The following is a 21426-nucleotide window of genomic DNA, read 5'->3' on the forward strand; positions in this document are numbered from 1 at the left end:
ATTTCTCCTCCTGGCATTTCTTCTGTGATAAAAGCCTATAGGCTTCATACAGCTTTTATTTGTTTACAGTATGTTGACTGTTGGCCACATCTGTTGTAGTTTAGGGAGTTTGAGAAGGCCGCCTCTGTTCCTTTAGCCGTGTCAATATTTCTACAGTAACACCACAGTGAAAAACGCCATATATCTGGTCATCTATGTTGCAGATGATTTCTGACAGCCGTGTGTGTGTGTGTGTGTGTGTGTGTGTGTGTGTGTGTGTGTGTGTGTGTGTGTGTGTGTGTGTGTGTGTGTGTGTGTGTGTGTGTGTGTGTGTGTGTGTGTGTGTGTGTGTGTGTGTGTGTGTGTGTGTGTGTGTGTGTGTGTGTGTGTGTGTGTGTACGTAGCCAGATTTCAAGGTTGTGTTTTTAGGTTCCTGTGTTGTACCTTTGAGCGTGTGTATGGATGAAACGGACCAGGGGTGGGAGTGGTGCAGGGATGAAGGATGAGGGTACAGCTGGATCTGATTTTAAAAATAGTAACTTTCTGCTTTTCTCATGAGGAGTCCCCTTTAGATGCACCCTCTACTCAAAAGACCACAAACTCTGGAACAGTTGCCAACTATCTTACACACACACACACACACACACACACACACACACACACACACACACACCCACACACACGCATTTGCACATACACATCCACATACACATACACCCACCCCCCCCTCCACACACACACACACACATCCACACACACATTTGCACGTACACACCTGTTTCTAATCTCATACAGGCAATAGAAACACACTAGCTAATTTTTTCTCACCACTCCCCAGTGCTGCCTTAACCTGCATAGAACATTACATTCAATCCATTATGACTTCATGAATCCCCAAGGGGCAATTAGGGCATAGTCAGTCAAGCAACAATAATCCACGTTCATCCAATAATCCACAATCCAACAATAATCCGTCAAAGTGAATAGGGGATCTTTTGGTTATTTCTGTAAGACACAGACTGTATTTTTGGAACAGTATCTAAAAGGTAAAGCATTAATCGCCTCTGTGCTGACAGTGATGTCATACGACTGGTGTGTGTGTGTGTGAGTGTGTGTGTGTGTGTGTGTGCACGTTCTTTCTCTGGTCTGGGTGGCAGAAAAGGTCAACACTGACTCCACAAGCATGTTATCTCTAGAGAGGGATGTTTCAGCTGCTAATTAGCCTAGCAGCAGCACAAGTCAGAAGGCTGACAAATCAGTGATGGGATTTAGAAATAGGAGCAGACGTTTTTAATGAGATAGACCTCTCACTGCAGGGAGGGGGCTAAGCTGACACTATGTGTTGTTGGGATAATGTCAAGGCTTATTCACAATGTTTTGAACGAGATTCCAGGTACACTGCTTATTTAAGATATGGATTTAGAGTTGATTTGCTGCCTCCTAAGAGCTCACCTCATATTAAAACAAACTGCAAAAAAAATAGTGAATTTAGATGAGGTAGAATGTTCAAATGTTCAAATGAAACGTGAATAATGGTGGCGTTGTATTGATGGCGTTCTGGAGTTTCTCTCTCCTGTGACAGAGATAACTTTTACCCGTGAGTGAATTGTCGGTGGAAAAGCCCGAGGCAAAAGTTTGAATCCACAGGAAGTTGTAAACGAGGACTCTTTCCTAATGTGACGTCCTTTTGTGGTGAGAGAGATTCTTGGCCGTCCGTTACTACCAACAGGCTGGAGTGATTCATGACCTGGTCAGGACCAGTGACATATGAAAACAAAACGAGCAATTCACAAAAATGATTGATCCTCCTAACTGTTAACGTTTCTTTTACACTCCTCATCGCGTGTGGGTATGAGTGTGTGTTTTGTTTGTATGAAGGAAAGCTTCGATTAAAAAGGTTGTTGTGTAAAATGAACATTTGAAGTTGAAGAATGTACACAGATGAGGATCCTAAGATCTTTTTTTCTCCCTTTTTCTCCCACATGCACACACACACACACACACACACACACACGCATGTATGCACACACAAGCATGTGCGCACACACACACACACACGTATGCACACACACACACACACACACACACACACACACACACACACACACAGACACAGGCACACACACACACACACACACACATTTTATGGAGTCCTGAAAGCGGGAACCATAAATCCTATGATCCTGTCTGATTGGCTGTGATGGAGGGAGCCTGTCTTGAAGTGATTTTGGTGTAGAGTGCTTGTAGGGAGTGAGGGAGGGGGGGAGGGAGGGAGGGAGGGAGGCTGGGAGGGGACAAAAGGGTTATAGGAGTGGGAGGGCTTTCATTCAAAACTGAGTCGTTGAAAGTTGGATCTGTGGGAGGCCAAGCCCCAACCTATCGGCCACAGTGTGATGAGGAGGGGTTGAAGGAGAAGGAAGGAAGGAAAGGAGAAGGAGAGAGGGATGGAAAGGCTGGATACAGTGACTTTCTCAAAACAAAATGGTTGTTGAGTTGAGGAAGTCCCTGAGAGGATTGTGTTGGTCTGGGGATCGCTACCACGCCATGGGCTTTGTGGCCTTCAGGGCCCCCTGACTCTGTGACCCTGAGCAGCTCAGCAGCTGTATCCCCCCTCCTGCCCCCCTACTCCCCCCTCCTGCCCCTCCCCCCCCCCCACTCCACCCTCCTGCCCCCCGACTCCCCCCAACTCTCCCCTCCTGCAGCTCAACAGCTGTATCCCCCCTCCTGCCCCCCTACTCCCCCCTCCTGCCCCCCTACTCCCCCCTCCTCCGCCCCTACTCCCCCCTCCTCTGCCCCTACTCGCCCCGCCTCCCCCCCTACTCTCGCCTCCTGCCCCCCTACTCCCCCCTCCTTCACCCCTACTCCCCCCTTCTCTGCCCCTACTCCTCTCCCTCCCCCCTCCTCCCCCCTTACTCCCACCTCCTGCCCCCCAACTCCCCCCTCCTCCGCCCCTACTCCCCCCTCCTCCCCACTCCTCCCCCCCTTCTCCCGCCTCCTGCCCCCCTACTTCCCCCTCCTGCACCCCGACTCCCCCCTCCTGCCCCCCTGCCGCCCCCCTACACCCTCAGGCAACAGTTATGAGACAGACACTTTCTTACATACCAATGATGGCACACACATGCATACACGCACATAGGCACACACACACACACACACACACACATACGCGCACAAACACACACACACACATGTGCACACACACATGCACATACACACACACACACACACACACACACACACACACAATTATATCTAAATGAACACAGATACATATACATTATTATCATTAACTGGATTAAAAGACCATTGAACTATAGAGTTAAAAGTTTAGTTTCACTACGCTCAAGGTAGTAGTCAACTTGAGCATTGACTAACTGTTGGAAAGGGTGTGACAATAGCCACAATTTTGCCAGTAGATGGCGCCATCAGACTGTTCCACAGTCAATGATGAAATGTGTTTAGTTTATAATACCACAGGGCACTGCGTTATTAAATACTTGTTGTCTCTGGGGGGATGGGACATTTTCCCTCAACATTGGGTAATGGAGAGAATCATTGCATCTCCAAATGCTTCTGGATTTGGTAGGGGTAATGAAAGGTGGAAAGACTAGAACCATGACATCATTAAGTAAATTACAATTCTGCTTCCTTTGGTTTGCTCTTATTGCGGATCAATGACTGTTGATAAGTGCACTCTGATGAAGCTACGTCATATTTCAGACTTTGATGAACACTGCTTCTGAAGCAGATCTCATCTCTCACTCGAGCCTGTATGCTCAATGCTGCCCTCTAGGGGCATCCAGTGGAACGTCTGACTACAGAAAACTGACCAGCATCCCATTAACCCTTACCCTAACCACAAACATAATCTAACCTTAACCCTAACCTTAACCACATTTTAACCAATTTGGAAATTCTACATGGGTTTGCAGTCCCCTTAGTCTTTCCCTTGTCATACAGGTGAATATGATCTTCATGTTAAATTGATCTGTATGAGAACAGGCTGCTAATGAAAGACTCATTAGCCATCCAATAAGTCCAAATATGGTCATACTACCACAATACCATATGTTCTCATACCTCCAGGATTGTTGTGTGTGTGTGTGTGTGTGTGTGTGTGTGTGTGTGTGTGTGTGTGTGTGTGTGTGTGTGTGTGTGTGTGTGTGTGTGTGTGTGTGTGTGTGTGTGTGTGTGTGCGTGCGTGCGCGCGCGTGTGTGCGTCCGTGTGTGTGTGTGAGTGTGTTCTGTGTGTGTATGTGTGTGCTCTGTGTGTATGTGTGTGCATATACTGGGTGAGTAAAACGATGAGAGACTGAAAGATTGAAAGAGACTACTCTGTGTGTTTCATTGTAGAGTAGCGAATGTCTGGCTACACTCACTGTTGACTCTACGATGTGTAGCTTAGGATCCAAAGAGACTCCAAGGTCTTTCACATTTAGTATTCACTGCACAGTAACAGCCAAGACTTAAATTATTCTCCAAGATCCAAGTGAGTGTGAGTAGTAAGGTCTTGCCTTCCGTGTCTCAAACATGCCTGGGCATACTGTAGGCAAGGGAGAACAGAGGGCTGGAGAAGAATGGAAACAGGCAGATTGGGATTGTAGAACGAAAATCATGTACAGCGTTCCCATCAAGCAGATGGGAATGTACCTTTAGATATATATGGAGGTTGTTGGGTTGGGATGAAATAACCACTAAGGGTTTCTCAGGGCACTTTAAATCCGGTGTGTTATTCACCAACCGCACGCATATCAAACAGGACTTCTCCTGGCCTGCTCAGCTGTCTGTCAGTCAGTGGAGACGGTGCCATAATGATCCTCTTCTCCATGTTTATTCTCAGGGATGGAGGAAGAGAGTGAGAAGGAGATAAGGAGAGAGAGGTGTGTGTGTGTGTGTGTGTGTGTGTGTGTGTGTGTGTGTGTGTGTGTGTGTGTGTGTGTGTGTGTGTGTGCGTGTGAGAGAGGGAGAGGTGAGCAGAGTGCTCATTGTGACAGGCTATAAAATCCCCCCCGCCCCTCCCCTCCACAGGCTGCTGAAGCTTGGATCTGGATCTGACAGGTATACAGTACCCCCCCCCCCCCCCCCCCCCCACACACACACACACACACACACACACACACCCCCTCTTCATGCAGAGAGAGCCCACAGGGTTAAACATTAATAATAAATGACTGTCCATGTAAAGGATCTAGGAGGCCAGATCTATACCTTGATGGGAACGCTAGATTCTACTTGATTGTTCCACAGTCACTCATCTCTTTCCATGCGTCCTCAGCTCTGTGTGCCGGCTCAGATGTGCTCCCAGTATGTGACTGAGTTTCCTAGCCTGTTTGAATGCCGTCGTTCCTTTGTTTCACCCATTCTGCAAACGGTATCTCGCAAACATATTGTGTTAGTGAGATGCAATAGTATCCATATATGACTGTGTATCCAAGAGCATTTAGGAAACAGGACAGATCTGAAGTCGTTGTTTACTTGTTCCAACCCATTCTGTTGGACTCCTGTTCCTGAGGTTTACAGCAGGCTTATCTGTAATGGAAACAGCCTGATCAATGATAGCAATTACCCAGATTAATGAAGAGCAGTTGGCCTATCTCCTTTCGATCACTGTCTCTCTCTGATGACATCAGACTGAAAGAGTTTGTTTGGATTGCTAGCTGCTCACTCCAGGCAAAACCAATACAATTGACCATTTGATTCAATTAGCATGTTAATGTAGCTCCAGCATGATTAGTAGCCTACAGGGCTGGGTTGTGTCTGGTCTGGTGATGCTGATTGGGCTGGAGGATATTATGGTCGCTCCAGTAACAGCATCAGACAATAACTGCACTGTTGGATTGGGAACACGTACAGTATCTGTGCCGACATGAATTATGAATCATGACGCTTCAGTGGACAATTCACTGCATTAAGTGTTGCTGGGAGACATGCCAAGTGAAAGTCAAGGGCATCTATTCTGTTTGTGTCTGAAATGCTGTTCAAAACTATATTTATTAGTCATCTGAAATTCCCGCAGGCTAGGCTGCACGTGTATACCATGATATCTACACATTTTGGCAGTCACTTAAAGCAAAGCTGTTGTTTATGCCAACTCAATAACTATGTATTCAAAATGGATTACCGTTATAAAAGAAGAATCCAGACAAATGTATTTCTATCAGCTGAGTTTTTAATTTATAACAACGGTACAAAGTGAATCATTTGCTTGCAAAATAGGAGTGTTTTCTATGTACAATATTTATACAATAATATATCGTTTAAAAAAAAAAAAAAGATTACATGTTTGACAGTTTATTGCACAACACATTTATAAATAATCATCATCAAAACACAAATGAGACAGTGTATAATAGAGGGTGGGGTTCTTTGTAATATTTTTACACTTTAACACTTTTTTTTTTCTTTAACTCTACAATATTAACATGATTGAAGGTCCTTGGAGGGTTACCCCCCCCCCAGCTAATACTGAAACGGTGAAATGAGCAGCTTTCCAAAATGACCAAGCAGATATTAATTATAACTGGTCATGTTGACGGTACAATAATTGAGATATCCTCAAGGGCTTAATAAAATTCTTCATTGCAGGTGAACGATAAACAAAATATAATTGCTACAGTGCCCTTAAAACCCTGAATAAAAGAAATCACCTAGTTTTGCACTCTATGAATGCAGCAGCAAAACACAACAGATATTTATAGACAATGCACTGTCTACACTCTTAGCACAAAAGGGTTCCAAAAGGGTTCTTCGGCTGTCCCTGTGGGAGAATCCTTTGAAGAACCCTTTTGGGTGCCATGTAGAACCCTTCAGTTATGTAACTCAAAAGGGTAAAAGGGTTCTCTAAAGGGTTCCCCCACATGGACAGCCAAAGAACCCTTTTTGGTTCTAGAAGTGTAAACATGTATCTGCAGGTAGAAAATACAGTAATACATTGAAATATAATAATGTTCAAATGAAACCAGTCATAGAATAACGTTGTTTTATAATTCTGTAAAGACCTCTACTGTATGTAAAGGGAAGGTAGCACAGTCTGTCTGATACTCAACAAGAACAACACATCTTATGAGGAAACTTGAGGATCCACATGGAGATATATCACACAAGATGAATCTACGGTATTTCAAGTATCATGTTAAATGTAAACAATGACCGATGAACTGAGAGGCTCAGTAGTAAACCATGATGAATATATTCTAATCCCACAGTAAGTGATTTGTGATGACTTGTCATTAATCATACCTGGCTACCTTGCTCTCTCCACTATCCTATGGTTGTCTAGAGAGACCCATAACCCTCCATTCTCTCTGATCCTAATGCTGCATTCAAGTGCTCTTCGGAAATAGGGCATTTCCTCCTCAGCAACGTGTGTACCTCTGAGTTCTCAGAGGATCCCACTTGAAGCTATCTCAGAATTAGCCAATAGGGAGTTACAGTGCCTTCGGAAAGTATTCAGACCCCTTCACTTTTTCCACATTTTGTTGTGTTTTTGACTCAATTTAAAATGGATTAAATGAAAAGAATTTGCCATCAATCCACACACAATACCCCCGAATGACAAAGCGAAAAAATGTTTTTTTCATTTCAATTTCAGTAAATTTATTCAAATTGATATACATAAAACACCTCATGTATATAAGTATTCAGACGCTTTGCAATGCCACTCTTAAAATTAGCTCAAATGCAAAAATGTCATCAACAAATCACTCAATAAGTTGAATTGAGTCCGTCTTAATGCAGTTCATGTAATTTTGGAATTAATATCTTTGTTTTGTTAGGGTCTCTGATTTGCATAGGAATCAATTACACACTGTGTAGATTAGGATGTCACTACCAACTCAGCAAATTTCATAATTTTCTCTTGATCCTGACAAACTCCCCAGTCCCTGCCAGTGACAAACATACCCATAACTTAATGCAGCTACCACTATTCTTCACACGAGAGATGGTGCGGAAACTGCATTGCATGTGCTGGATTTGCACCAAACTTAATGCTTTGTCGTAAAACCAAATAAACACATTTCCAGCCACTTTCTTTGCTGTATCACTTGAATTCATTGTTGCAAACACAATTATGGATATGAGATTATTTTCCATGGAGGGATTCCTTTTGGCCACTTGGTTATAGACCAATTTTGTAGAGTGGCTGAGATAATGTTGTCCCATCGACTGTGCTTTTTCCTCTCCACCATTCAACTTTGTAGATTTTTGCAAGTCTCCCCAGGCCTCAGGGTCGCATTCCTGAGCAGTTTTGTTCCTCTCAATTTTCTCAGTTTGTAATGACAACCTGATCCACACAGTGTGTAATTGATTCTTATGCAAATCAGAGACCCTATAAAAACAATTATATTAATTCCAAAATTACAAGAGCAATTATCCTTGCACATGAGGTATTTCTGTATTTCAATTTTAATAAATTTACTGAAATTTCTAAAAACCTGTTTTCGCTTTGTCATTCTGGGGTATTGTGTGTGGATTGATGGCAAATTCTTTTAATTTAATCCATTTTAAATTGAGTCTAAAACACAACAAAATGTGGAAAAAGTGTAGGGGTCTGAATACTTTCCGAACGCACTGTATATGCAAAATCTTGGTGGGAAGCTCAGAGCTTCCAAGGAGCACTTGAATGCACCATTACCTCAGAGCGTATTTTTCAACAATGCTTTGATTCCTACTCTCTACAGGGCATTTTACATGTTTGAAACATGAGTAATATTACATTTGGCACGAAAAGTCAGGGATGCAGTCATCAGGCTGAATTGATTCATTAAAATGTTAGTTGATGAATTGATAAATTGTCTTTGAAATTTCACTGAGTTATCTGAGTTATCTGAGTCGTCATGGAATTGACCCCCCCTTGCCTGGTTAGTCCAGAGCTGTGTGGGTTGAGTGTGGGTCAGGACTAATGTTCAGAAATAGGAAACTTGGACATTTCCGACTCATTAACTCGCTCTGAAAGCTCTGAGTCTCACACTCTGACCTACCTCTGGATTCGCCAATAGTGAGCTCACCACAAAACCCGACATAGGTCTTGGTGGGACGCTCAGAATCATCACCAAACAGAAGTCTTCTGGTATGTTAGGCAAAATGAAATGGAGATGTAGGAGAATGTTTTACGGCCATCCAATCTCAGAGTACACTCACCGTAGACCTTTATAAGGCTATAGCAAAGGCTTCCTGTCAACGTTATACTCCTCTACTCAAAACATCGGTCCAAGCTCAGGGATATGATATGCATGCCGTTAGATCATACTGTCTGAATGTCATTTGTTTACATTGTAAAAACAAAGTCATTTTTCTCTTTTCTCTTCACGTGGTCCAGGAGCAGGGGGATAGTATTACTTGATGACTGAGCTTTCTCTCCTGGCACTGTTCCATGTTTAGTACTGAATTCTTCTGTAAAAAGGGCAGTTCCCTTCAAAGGTCCACCCACACGTCCACTCGTTCAACATGATCACCACAACTACCTACCCAGTGGGCAGGTGTTGGTTCTGCTGCCCCCACTGTCACCAGGGTAGCTCCAACTATCCGATCACCACCACACTGGAGCATCTGAGAAGCTGCAGAATGCCTGTTGAAAATGTTTTTTTTTATTTTTATTTTTTTTAAACTAAATTTAGACTCCAAAAGCCCTGCATTGGGGCTGTATGCTCTGCTGGTGGTGTGGCCTGAGTCCTGGGCCTTGTTGTCCGTGTGTCTCTCTGTCTGTCTGTCTGTCCTATCTGTCCGGTCTCTCAGCTCTCCACAGCCATGGCAGAGATGACCTGCTCCAGCTTGTACGCCAGCTTCTGTTTCTGGGCCTGCTCATCCTGCTCCAGGGCCCCGATGACCTGAACAACACAAACAGCCGGACATCACTTCACATCAGCAAGGCAGGCAGGGAAACACAAGGGCGTGTGTACTGTAACTTGTACCATATCCTAGGTACTTGAGATGGACAGGTGAAGGGATGGTTGTAATTACAGGGGGGGTTTGGGGGGCTAAGCTCCCCCATAACAAATCAGGGACCCCATAAGAATTGAAATATCAATGAGGGCCCCCCTTAAAAAGTCACTATTATGTTTGTTGGGCACCCCCCCCAAGAGTCAATGTGTAATTCGAACCCTTCTTACCAGTATATACCCCTCCTCTGTGTGTGTGTGTGTGTGTGTGTGTGTGTGTGTGTGTGTGTGTGTGTGTGTGTGTGTGTGTGTGTGTGTGTGTGTGTGTGTGTGTGTTAGACAAAGCCAAAGAAGTATAGATATTGAGTTAGAAGTACAGATATTGAGGTGAGAGCGGCTCACCTCTTGGCTGTACTTGGTGACGTAGACGTAGATCTCGTGGAGAGCACTGAGCACGTTGAACTCGTTGGAGTGAAGGCGAGCCTGCTCAGCCAGGTAGGCGCTCATGTCCTGGTCACTGATGGCGGGAAGCCGGTTGATGTCTGCGTAGTACCTGAGGGGAGAGAGACACGGCAGCTGCCATCAAGTAGCCCTGGAGGGAGGTTTGTGTGTGTGTGTGTGTGTGTGTGTGTGTGTGTGTGTGTGTGTGTGTGTGTGTGTGTGTGTGTGTGTGTGTGTATGTATGCGTGTGAGTGAGTGTGCCTGTGAGCAGTTCAGTAGTGTCATTTACAAACATACACAGACAGATTCTACACATACAAATAGTAACGTTACCTCTCCACCCAGCTCTTGTAGTTGGGGATGTCCTTGGCGTAGAGCAGCTTGGTGGAGGGAGAGTCTTTGCCCAGGCGGTGCTCCGAGGTGGAGCAGGAGTCCATGAAGGTCTGGGCCACCACGGACAGACAGGCGTCCGTGATGCTGCTCTTGTGGATGTCGAACACAAACTGGGGGTTCTTGATCACGTTCACCCAGAAACGCAGAGGCAGGCTGGGGCAGAGAGAGGCAGAGAAATACACTTTATAGACGGTAAAAAAAAAGAAGAGAAAAAAGCATTGCTTGCCACGAAAGGAATGAATGAAAGCACATTAGGGTTAGATGTGTGATACGTATTTGACAAATGGTCTTAAAAAAAATCTATGTGCCTAGTCCAGGCAGTTAAGAGTCCATTAGTGCCCATCCTCAGTGCCACCCCCCCCCCCCCCCCCCTCTTCGTTTGATGACTTTAAAATAGGTATTGCGCTCGGGATAAATGATCTTTTATAGCAGATTTGTCTTGCCTACGCGACCTTGAAACTCGGCATTAAACATTAAAGCTGGTCACTGATCCACTCCCTCTCACCAGTTGCTCTTCCATGTGTGCCGTACATCCGTGTCATGGATGCCGTGCTTGTCGGCCTGCTCGTCCAGGAAGTCAAACATGTACTTGATGGCGAGGGGCAGAGCGGTCCCCCGACACACGGTGCTAAACAACGTCTCAAACAGGTCGTCCACAAACTTCTGCAGCGTGCCCTGAGGAGAGCACATCACAGCAACGTTTAGAACACACACACACACACACACACACTCGTCCTTATAGGCTGAGTCTCAAAAGGCTTTCTGGGATTCCTCGCGCCCCCCCCCCCCCCCTCCCCATAAGAATTGATATTTCAATGTGGGCCCCTCAAAAATGACAAAATGATTTACGTTGCCCCCCCCCTTCCCGCCAAAAAAAAAGTGAACGTGTAATTCAAACCCTGGTCATTGCTAAGACTGTACCTTGGTAGCCAGTAGCCTGGTCAGGTAGATCTCAGACACCATCTTGCTGCCACGCTCGCCCTCCTTCTGGTCTCCGTGCTCGTGGTTCTTGACCAGGTGCCACACCTTGACCCCGCTCTCCATATCCGGGGTCAACATAGGCACCCGGGAGTGGGGGCTGTCTGGGCTGGTGGGGGTGGAGCGGAAGGTCGCATCTGCATTGGGGGGGGGGCGGGGGTAATTACTGTGGTAACAACATTGTATTCCCATAATGTTACATAGTATTGAGTGGTTTGTGTTCTGGCTTATTCCATTTGTGTCATTAACACAAGCTGCTTGACTCCAATGTAGCACAATGTTGTTACAACAGAGTTACAACGTAGGTTCAGAGGCAGCTTCATGTTACGTGTGACGGTCACACAGAGGTCATAACACAAGGCTGTTTCCTCATCAATGAATCGCCATGAATACATAATGAGTCATGAATAAATGATTGACTGTTGATTGTGTGTGAGAGCGTGAGTGTGCTATAGAAGTGTTGGTTGTGTGTGAGAGCGTGAGTGTGCTATAGAAGTGTTGGTTGTGTGTGTGTGTGTGTGTGTGTGCTATAGATAGTGTTGGTTGTGTGTGTGTGTGTGTGTGCTATAGATAGTGTTGTGTGTGTGTGTGTGAGTGTGTTAGAGGGTGCTAGAGGTGGCAGAAGGAAGGACGGACCGTATCTGCTGATGCTGCGGGGGAAGCTAGCCGAGGCGGGGAGGTTGTAGGAGGACATCTGCTTGGGAACCAGCGCCACCACACAGCGGTCTGACACCTGCAGGAGACACACACCACACACACACACACACACACACACACACACACACACACACACACACACACACACGTTCTATCAGGGTCAGTTGGGCCCGAATTATCATGGGAACCAACACTGGGTTACAGTATTTTCCACCAGGGTGGGAGTCACCTGCATTTCAATTCAGTCAATTTAGGAAGTTAACTAAGATTCCAATTCCAATTCCCAACATTTTTGTAATGGAATCGGGAAATTAAGTTTACTCCCTGAATTTGACTGAATTGAAAAGGAAGAGAACCCCAATCGCCAAGCTTCTCCCCCCAAAACTAGACATTTGTGCTCCTAGTCAGAGACATACGTCACACCTGGGCTTGATAACACAGCTTGTCGAACAGTGGAGGCTGGTGGATGTTGTGTTTGATACCGTTCCTAATTCCGTTCCATGCATTACAATGTGCCCCGTCCGCAGACAGTCTGCCTCCACCTTCCTCTGCTGGTGTGAAGAGACGCTCGACTGTTCAATCTAATTTAAAATAGAACACTGAGCTGCCTGCCTGAGCCTGTGTCATGCTGTGCTGTTGCTATTGAGTCTGGCGCTACCGTTTGCCGTGGCCATGCCTGTTGCGGTACAGCAGGCTCTCAGCCACCGCGTTAACCAGATGTCACACTGCTCCCGTTGTCTACGGGCCGCAGACTGAGCAGCCACAAAGCAAGGTGAGCATGAAAGAATAAACAGTCAGATAAACCTGCAGAGTGAGAAGGAAAGAGAAAGAGTGCGGACCTACAGCTACAGAGAGAGAGGGGGGGAACGTTTCCATTCTCCTCTGGAGAGGCTCAACGTGACGGGAGCAAAATGTTCATTTCCTTAATAGATTTGTATCAACACATTAAGGCTCCGTCTTAATTAGGAACTCCCCCTCCTGGGTGACAAAGCGGGATTGTTTTTGGCTTTGTCTCTCTTCATCCCAGCCCTGTTTAAAAACCCCAGCTCCACAGACAGATAGACGTGAGCTTGTAGCGGGATTGATTGGAATGCGTCTTCCGTGTGGTTCTGTATCTGCAGCTGATAAGACGTGACTAGAACACACCAGCCACGATCTGTCTGCAGTAGGAGCATGGTGAGTCACGCAGGGGAAAGGAGAGAGCAAGCTAGTCTACTTCTCTGTAACAAAGGGGGGGGGGGGGGGGTCGTCAAGTCTGGGGAAAGGCATATTCTAGTTCACTTTTCTGAGGTGAAATTGTATTTGTTAATTGAGAATTGCATGCTGTTTTCTGTGGGGGTTATTGAAATCCACGTTTTTTGCATTGAATGAACAAAAAAAATGTATTGACCCCAACCCTGCTGTGTACAGAGACAGTAGTCAACACACACACACACACACACACACACACACACACACACACACACACACACACACACACACACACACACACACACACACACACACAGTGTCAGTATGAACAGCCTGATAGGGAGACTGTGTGTGTTGACCTGGTAGTGCATGAGTGTGTTGAGCCTCTTCCAATCACTCTCTATCTTGGTGGTGATGTCCTCGTCCTGCAGGACCACGCGGGCCGTCCTCCCCTGTCGCCACTCTGTAAGGGGGGCAACAAACACATATATGTCCATAAGACACTTCCTACCCACCATGGTTGAATGGCTATTCATTCATTTCTTCTTGTCAATAAGTAAGGCATGAGAAGAATGAGTGTATTCAGAGTGTACACCGACACATGATCTACATGATGGTAACCCGAAAGGGTTATTCAGCTGTCCCTGTAGACCTGAAGAACCTGTTTGGGTTCCATGTAGAACCCTTTTGGGTACCATGTTGATCATGTAGTTCTACATTGGAGTCCCAAAAGTGTTCTTCAAAGGGTTCTGCCACAGGGACAGCGGAAGAACCCTTTGGGCAGGAAAACATGTGTGTTTGATACCATTCCCCATTCTGTTACCCCGTGCATTACAATGAGCCCGTCCTCCGATTTCTAACTCCACCAGCCTCCCCTGATGTCATAGTCTGCAGTAGAATGCGTATGTCTCACCCAGGTCCATATCGGCTGCTAGGGGGCGCTGTGAGAAGGGCATGTTCTTATAGACGATGTCCAGGATCTTCTCCTTCACCTGGGTGATGGTGTCACAGTTCAGCACCTTCACAGGGATCTCTGGACTGTTCTCATTGTCTGGGCTCACACAGCTCAGCGTCTGAGGAGGGGAGGAGGGGAGTGGAGCGGAGAGGAGAGGAGAGGGGGAGAGGAGAGGAGAGGGGAGCAGAGAGGCAGAGAAGAGGTGTTGTTATTACCCACAGTTCCCTTCTCTTTAAATTGGCCCACTGGCTGCTGGGAGTTGAGGCTTGGCCAGAAATGTAATTTCACACTTCCAGCAGGACGCGGAGCAGGGCGCTGGTTCTCCAGCCCTGGTGGGGCATTAGATGGGTAATGAGACACAGCCTCTCTGACAGGGCGATCAGGGAGGTGTTATCCTGTCACTGGGTCTCTCTGCCTCACAGGCTTATGCCCGAGGGGGGGGGCCTCACACAGGGAGGGGGCACACACTGTGTTTCTGTTTTAGCTGGTTTGGCTGGTTTCCTTCTGTATCGTGAAACTAGAATTGGGATACAGTTACAATACTATTTTCAACTCCTGGCTACAGTGTGTTTATTGCTTCGCATTTAAATGCCATCCTGTATGTAATTCCTGTCATGTCTTCACTGGCTTTTTATGATCCGTCTTAATTCATTCTTGTTTATTTAGGAGTCTGAACGAATCGGTGCTCTAGGGCACCCTTTTATTGACAGAAGCACGCGCACACACACACACACACACACACACAGGATGTTGCCCACGAACATTTCATCAAAAGACGAGATGAAGGCAGGGTGCCTCCCACCACTAACACGCTGTAAACAACGATTAACAAGCACATTCTATAAGGTTTCTATAGAATGTGACGCGGAAGTCTGTTGACTGCAAAGTCTTATCTGGGCTCACCAGGGTTTTGTATTCAATCTGTTGTCGGATGAGTTTGTCCTCGCTCAGGGAGTAACGGGCCTCCCCTGTGATGGAGTCAATGGGACCCTTCTCCATTTGCTGCTTGATGGCGCAGTACAGCATGAACAGGGGCTCGCCAGCACACTCCTTTATTCAGCAGGGGGAAAAGGAGGGATGAGAGAAGGAAGGTGTGGGAGAGGTGGAGAAGAGAGAGGGGGGGAGGGGAGAGAGCAAGATGAAAGGAGGGATGAGAGTGGAGAAGAGGCGAGAGAAAGGGAAAAAGAGAGAGAGAGAGAGGAGGGGGAGAGAGAGAGAGAGGGGAAAGGAGGAATGAGATAAGGAAGGTGTGGGAGAGCGGAGAAGAAGGGAGAGAGGGGGGGAGAGGGAGAGAGAGGAAAGGAGGGATGAGAGCAGAGGAGAGGAGAGGCGAGAGAGAGAGAGAGAAAGAGAGATGTCTGTGAGCTACGCGCCTCCATACACTGGGCCACAGTCAGGCGATCAGCAGAGCATGACTCATGTGACATAATGAGCGCCAGCTTGCACAGCTTTGACTTGTCGACGCCAGAGACGCTTCCTTGACCTCTGAGGTGAATATTATCGTTCTACATTGTTCATAAAACACATCGATATCACACACGATAAAATATCCACCCCAAAAATAATCAGCCACTATAAAAGTAGCGGTGCAATCCCCAACGCACGTAGAAACCCATTTGCTATCAAATCGATAATAATCACTTGAAGGTATTGCAGTGATGTATCATAGTGACACATGTGGTTGATGAGGTCCCCCCGAGCCGTTCGTATTACCTTGAGGAACTTCTGGAGCAGGAACGCGAACCAATTTGTCAGCATCTTCTCGGCGACCGACTCTGTCCTGCAAGACAAGGGAAGATAACTTTTCTTTTCAAATATTTGCGAAAGGGGGTAGATGCCCCAAATAGCGGTAAATAGAGTGGTCTGATGATTCTTTTATGACGAAGAGAGGTACCGTGCTGTGGGTGTGCTGTTGTTGTTGTTGTTTTAGTGGTTAAGACAAAAGTAAAAGGAGCGTCCCTAGTCTGAGTGGTCTCAGAGGACTCCTCGTCTAGAAGTCGAGTGCTGCTGTTTTCCTACAGTATTTGGGTCAAAAGCTACTTTATGTCCACTATCTCTCCTTTCACTCCATCTCTTCCTTCCTCTCCTTTCACTCCCATCTCTTCCTCTCCTTTCACTCCATCTCTTCCTCTCCTTTCACTCCATCTCTTCCTCTCCTTTCACTCCATCTCTTCCTCTCCTTTCACTCCATCTCTTCCTCTCCTTTCACTCCATCTCTTCCTCTCCTTTCACTTCCATCTCTTCCGGACCGTGTCACTGTGTCAGCACTTATCTGAGAGTCAACTCACGCGCTGGTGGCTTAAAAACCATGAAGCGTATCCAACATTGAACAGACATCATATTACTTCTATCGGTGTTGAACGTCGGTCCTTTTTCTTTCTTTCAAGTTAAAGATAAATCGATGCATTTACTCCCCCCCCCCCCCCCGAACAAAGTCGCTCTTCTTTTCTAACATGACTGTGTTCTCTTCCCTCCCGTCACCCTTGTTTACCGGTCACCTCTCTACCTCCCTTCGCCTTGCATCACATTAAGGTTGGGTGTGTTTTCCTTCAAAGCAGCAGCCTAACAAGGTCAGTCTTGTACTGGCTCCCATGTTAAACTCATCCCTGTGTCTAATGAGTGTGTCTAAGAGTGAGTGCCCCCCCCCCCCCCCCCCCCCCCCCACCAACCTCACCCCACTAACCCACACCCCAACCCCCAAAACACCTCATAAAAGATTCAGCAGGCTCCTCTCTCTCTCTCTCTCTCTCTCTCTCTCTGCCCTGGGAAAACAATGTGCAGATAAAGAGAGGTGGAGGAGGAGGAGAACTACTCAGGCTGAATGTTTCATGAGTGGCATACAGAGGATAAGCCACGCTGACAATGGCCGCTCTGCAGCACTCAGCTTTTTACTCTCTCTCTCTCTCTGTCTGTCTCTCTCTCTCTCTCTGTCTCTCTCTCTCTCTCTCTGTCTGTCTCTCTCTCTCTCTCTGTCTCTCTCTCTCTCTGTCTGTCTCTCTCTCTCTGTCTGTCTCTCTCTCTCTCTCTGTCTCTCTCTCTCTGTCTGTCTCTCTCTCTCTGTCTCTCTCTCTCTCTGTCTGTCTCTCTCTCTCTCGCGTTCACTCTTTTCCTGTCTGCTCTCTCTCTCTCTCTCTCTCTTTCTCTACTCCTCCACCCCACCCCACCCCTCTCTCTCTCTCCCTCTACCTCCGCAGCAGCAGCTTGGGGTGGTTCTTGCTCTCCAGGTTGCGTTCGATGAGGTCGGAGAGCAGGTGTTTGAGCACGTCGGTGGCGTACTCCAGGCGGCCCTGCAGCGCCGTCATGATGAGCGAGGCTACGTAGCCGCGGTCGCGCATGGAGAAGGAGCGCTGCAGCTCCAGAGTCCGGATGAACGTCAGCAGGAACACCTTGTTGTTCACCAGCCCGGCAAACTGCTTCAGGGCCTTCTCCACACTCTCCTGGCCCCTGCCTGGGATCTACACACACACACACACACACACACACACACACACACACACACACACACACACACACACACACACAGATGAACACACAAACATGCATGCATACATGCATACACATTCTTCCATTCTTTCTCTCTCTCTCACACACACACACACACACGCATACACATTCTCACACACACACACACACACACGTGATGAGGTAGCACTGCCTGTTATACGGCCTCACCTCCAGTTCCCTGAGTACAGGGTGGTCGTCTATGCCAGGGAACAGCACCCGCATCGTGTAGGTACGGTAGTCCAGGTGAGGGATACCAGCCCGGTCCAGATCACTGGTCAGCTCGTTGATGTCTGTCTGCAGCTCAGCGAAGGCTGGACACACACACGCACACACACACACACACACACACACACACACACAGACACGCATACATACACACACACACACGCACACACACACACACACACACACACACAGAGACACACACACATACATGCGCACACACACACACACACACAGAGACACACACATACATGCACACACACACACACACACACACACACACACACACAGAGGGGTGGTGAGAGCTCCAGCTTGATTGTGAGTCATTAGTATTATATTGGTCCTGTGTGGAGTTGAGCACAGAGCTTCCAGGAGGTAAAGCTTTCAGTTGCCAGGGTCCAGACAAAGCTTTCTGTCTGCTTCTAACTGATTAATTACAGTTAGGAGCAGTTTGAACTCCTTTATCATATGAATGACGTTGTTCAGATGCTGTAGTTTGACATGTAGTGGGAGTAGTTATGGTTACTCCTTCTCTCAGGCTGGCCAGACCACAGAACTATTAAACTAAACTGCTTATTTTTAATCTCCTGTCTTTTTGCGGCTTTCGAAACCCTTCTCCCTGCAAGCGTTTGTTTTTTGTGGTTTTTCTTATGATTCTGTGGGTCAGACTCACCCTCCTTGCACTCCAGCGCCACCCGGGACTCCAGGTTGTCCATCTGCATCTGCAGCCGCTTCAGAGTGAGGTCGTTCTCGTGCGACTTGCGCCTGTAGGCCAGCAGGACGATGATGACGATGATGAAGAGGAGGCCGCCCCCGGCCGTGATGCTGAAGATGGCCGGCAGTGTGAGCAGGGTGTCAGACCGGATGTGGATGGCACCGGGAGAGATGTGGAGACCCCCAACCTGAACCTGAATACAGACAGAAAACACACACGCGCGCGCGGATCAGCGTTAACACGCATGCACATAGACCTAACACACACACACATAGTAACACGGTCATTCGCTATACCTGTGGAGTAACACTGTCATGACTGTATCTCCATCTGACTATAATGACATGTATTGAGTACTTTTACCTGGAATCTGTGCAAGAGTTCCACACAGACAGACAAGCAGACAGGCAGATAGACAGAGAGATAGACACAGACAGGCAGACAGGTAGACAGATGGGCAGGCATGCAGACAGAAAGTAGACAGAGAGAGAGAGAGAGACAGACAGACAGACACAGACAGATAGACAGACAAAGAGACACAGACAGACAGAGTGATAGATAGGCAGACAGACAGACAGATAAACAGGCACACAGATAAAGAGACACACAGACACAGACAGACAGACAGACAAATAGATAGATAAACAGACAGACAGACAGAGGTATGCTAGACTGACCAGGACTTTGTGCTGGCCCGTCAGGTTAGGAGGCTCACAGAGGAGCTGTGTGTCAGAGACGGTGAGGGAGCAGGGCGTGTCCCCGATCAGCACCGTGTAGTTCAGCCTCGCCCCGCCAGACGCTGACGGCACCAGGTTACGCCCCTGCAACACGCACAGGGAAACCCCACACAGTCCTTAGCTCAGCGAGCTTTTTACATTTACATTTATGGCATTTAGCAGACGTCTTTATCCAAAGCGACGTACAACAAATACATTTGTTTAAGTAAGTGAATCATCTATTCAACATCATCATAAAACAAAATAATCAATGCTCACACCAGGGGCCATTGGCAGTCGTAATGCCAGTAGGCTAGTTTTTTTTTTGTTTTTTTTAATATATTTTATTAGCAGGAGAGAACTTATACAGGACAGTGAAAAGCCGTGACCGAGTAGCGCGGCCACTGCATCCACGTAGAGGCGGCGGTGCCAGGTGGGCAGCCGAGAGATTTGGTATAGAGAGAGAACAGTAAAGGCCCAAGGACAGAGCCCTGGGGGACCCCAGTGGTGAGGGGTCGTGGAGAGGACAGCGATCCTCTCCACGTCACCTGGTAGGAGCAATCGGCCAGGTAGGATGCAAACAAGGAGAGTGCAGAGCCAGAGATGCCCAATTCTGAGAGGGTGGAGAGAAGGATTGGGTGGTTTACTGTGTCAAATGCAGCAGACAGGTCCAGAAGAATGAGAACAGAGGAGAGGGAGGAAGCTTGAGCGGAGTAGAGGGCCTCCGTGACAGCAAGTAGAGCAGTTTAAGTAGAGTGCCCAGCTTTAAAGCCGGATTGGTGAGGGTCAAGAAAGTTGTTTTGAAGGAGGTAGTTAGACAGTTGGTTAGAGACAGCACATTCAAGGGTTTTAGATAAGAAGGAGAGAAGGGATACCGGTCTGTATACCGGTCTGTCTGAGCTCAGAACAATTCATCCAGATGACAACCGTGATATAACCGTTAACATATTTAGCTGACTAGAGCAGCTGTTCAAGAATCATCCAGTTATATCATCGAGCATAAGGTTATATAATATATCACATTCAACCACAATAGCAGTGGACCATAATGAAAGGTTGAGATTTGAACATCTGACAGAAGCTTGTGCTACAGTGCCGCAGGTTGTGTGTGTGTGTGTGGGTGGATGGGTGGGTGTGTGTGTGCTTGTGTGCTTGTGTGCATGCGTGTGTGTGTTGGTCTGTCCCTACCTTGAGGATGATGGGCGAGCCAGGCTTCTGCTCCAGTACTCCAGACAGGCTGAGAGGCTCCAGGTAGGGGTTGGGGTAGTAGATGAAGCTGGTGCTGTTGTAGGTGAGCAGGGCCTGCACGTTGTTGAAGACAAACCCAAACTCCTCCACGTGCTTGACTGCCTCCTGGTGGTCGGGGGTGTACTCTGCCTTCAGGGACGGGGCGAAGCAGCTGATGGTCGTGGTGTTGAGCACCTTACACACCTGCGGAGAGGGGGAGGTGGAGGAGAGAGAGAAGGAGGAGGAGGAGGAGGAGAGGTACAGGGTGAGAGAGAAGGAGAGAGAGAGAGAGAGAGAGGGAGGAGGGGTATAGAGTGAGAGAGAAGGAGGGGGGAGAGAGATAAGCAGAAAGAGAGAGAGAGAGAAACGGAGGTGGAGAAAGAAAGAGACAGAGGAAGGAGACATTTTAGTAGTCAGTAAGAGTTCCATAACCAGTGACACTTGATAACGCTGAATAAAAGGTGTCATAAATTGTTTCATAAATGTGTCTCTTCAAACCCAAGAAATGTGACAGCTTTGGCTCTCGTGGTCAGTATACTGTATAGTCCAGCACATGGTCAGAGGTTAGAG

The 21426-nt window shown here is 47.2% G+C and overlaps 1 protein-coding gene across 1 annotated transcript in view; it reads right to left on the reverse strand.

Annotated features, from left to right (window-relative positions):
* Nucleotides 1-9710: 9710 nt before the first annotated feature.
* Nucleotides 9711-21426, reverse strand: part of LOC310803191 (plexin-A2-like) — a gene marked incomplete at both ends in the record, with an annotated part of 52333 nt that continues 40617 nt past the window's right edge. The window contains 15 exons of the mRNA XM_083667880.1: nt 9711-9806; nt 10260-10410; nt 10632-10844; nt 11197-11366; nt 11613-11806; nt 12306-12402; nt 13877-13980; nt 14431-14590; nt 15376-15522; nt 16186-16252; nt 17659-17927; nt 18145-18287; nt 18872-19106; nt 19591-19734; nt 20818-21060. Of these exons, the coding sequence (XP_083524006.1) occupies nt 9711-9806; nt 10260-10410; nt 10632-10844; nt 11197-11366; nt 11613-11806; nt 12306-12402; nt 13877-13980; nt 14431-14590; nt 15376-15522; nt 16186-16252; nt 17659-17927; nt 18145-18287; nt 18872-19106; nt 19591-19734; nt 20818-21060 (2433 nt within the window). The remainder of the gene's footprint in view (nt 9807-10259; nt 10411-10631; nt 10845-11196; nt 11367-11612; nt 11807-12305; nt 12403-13876; nt 13981-14430; nt 14591-15375; nt 15523-16185; nt 16253-17658; nt 17928-18144; nt 18288-18871; nt 19107-19590; nt 19735-20817; nt 21061-21426) is intronic.

The sequence above is a fragment of the Argentina silus genome (genome assembly GCF_951799395.1).
Source record: "Argentina silus genome assembly, chromosome: 4".
Lineage (NCBI taxonomy): Eukaryota > Metazoa > Chordata > Actinopteri > Argentiniformes > Argentinidae > Argentina > Argentina silus.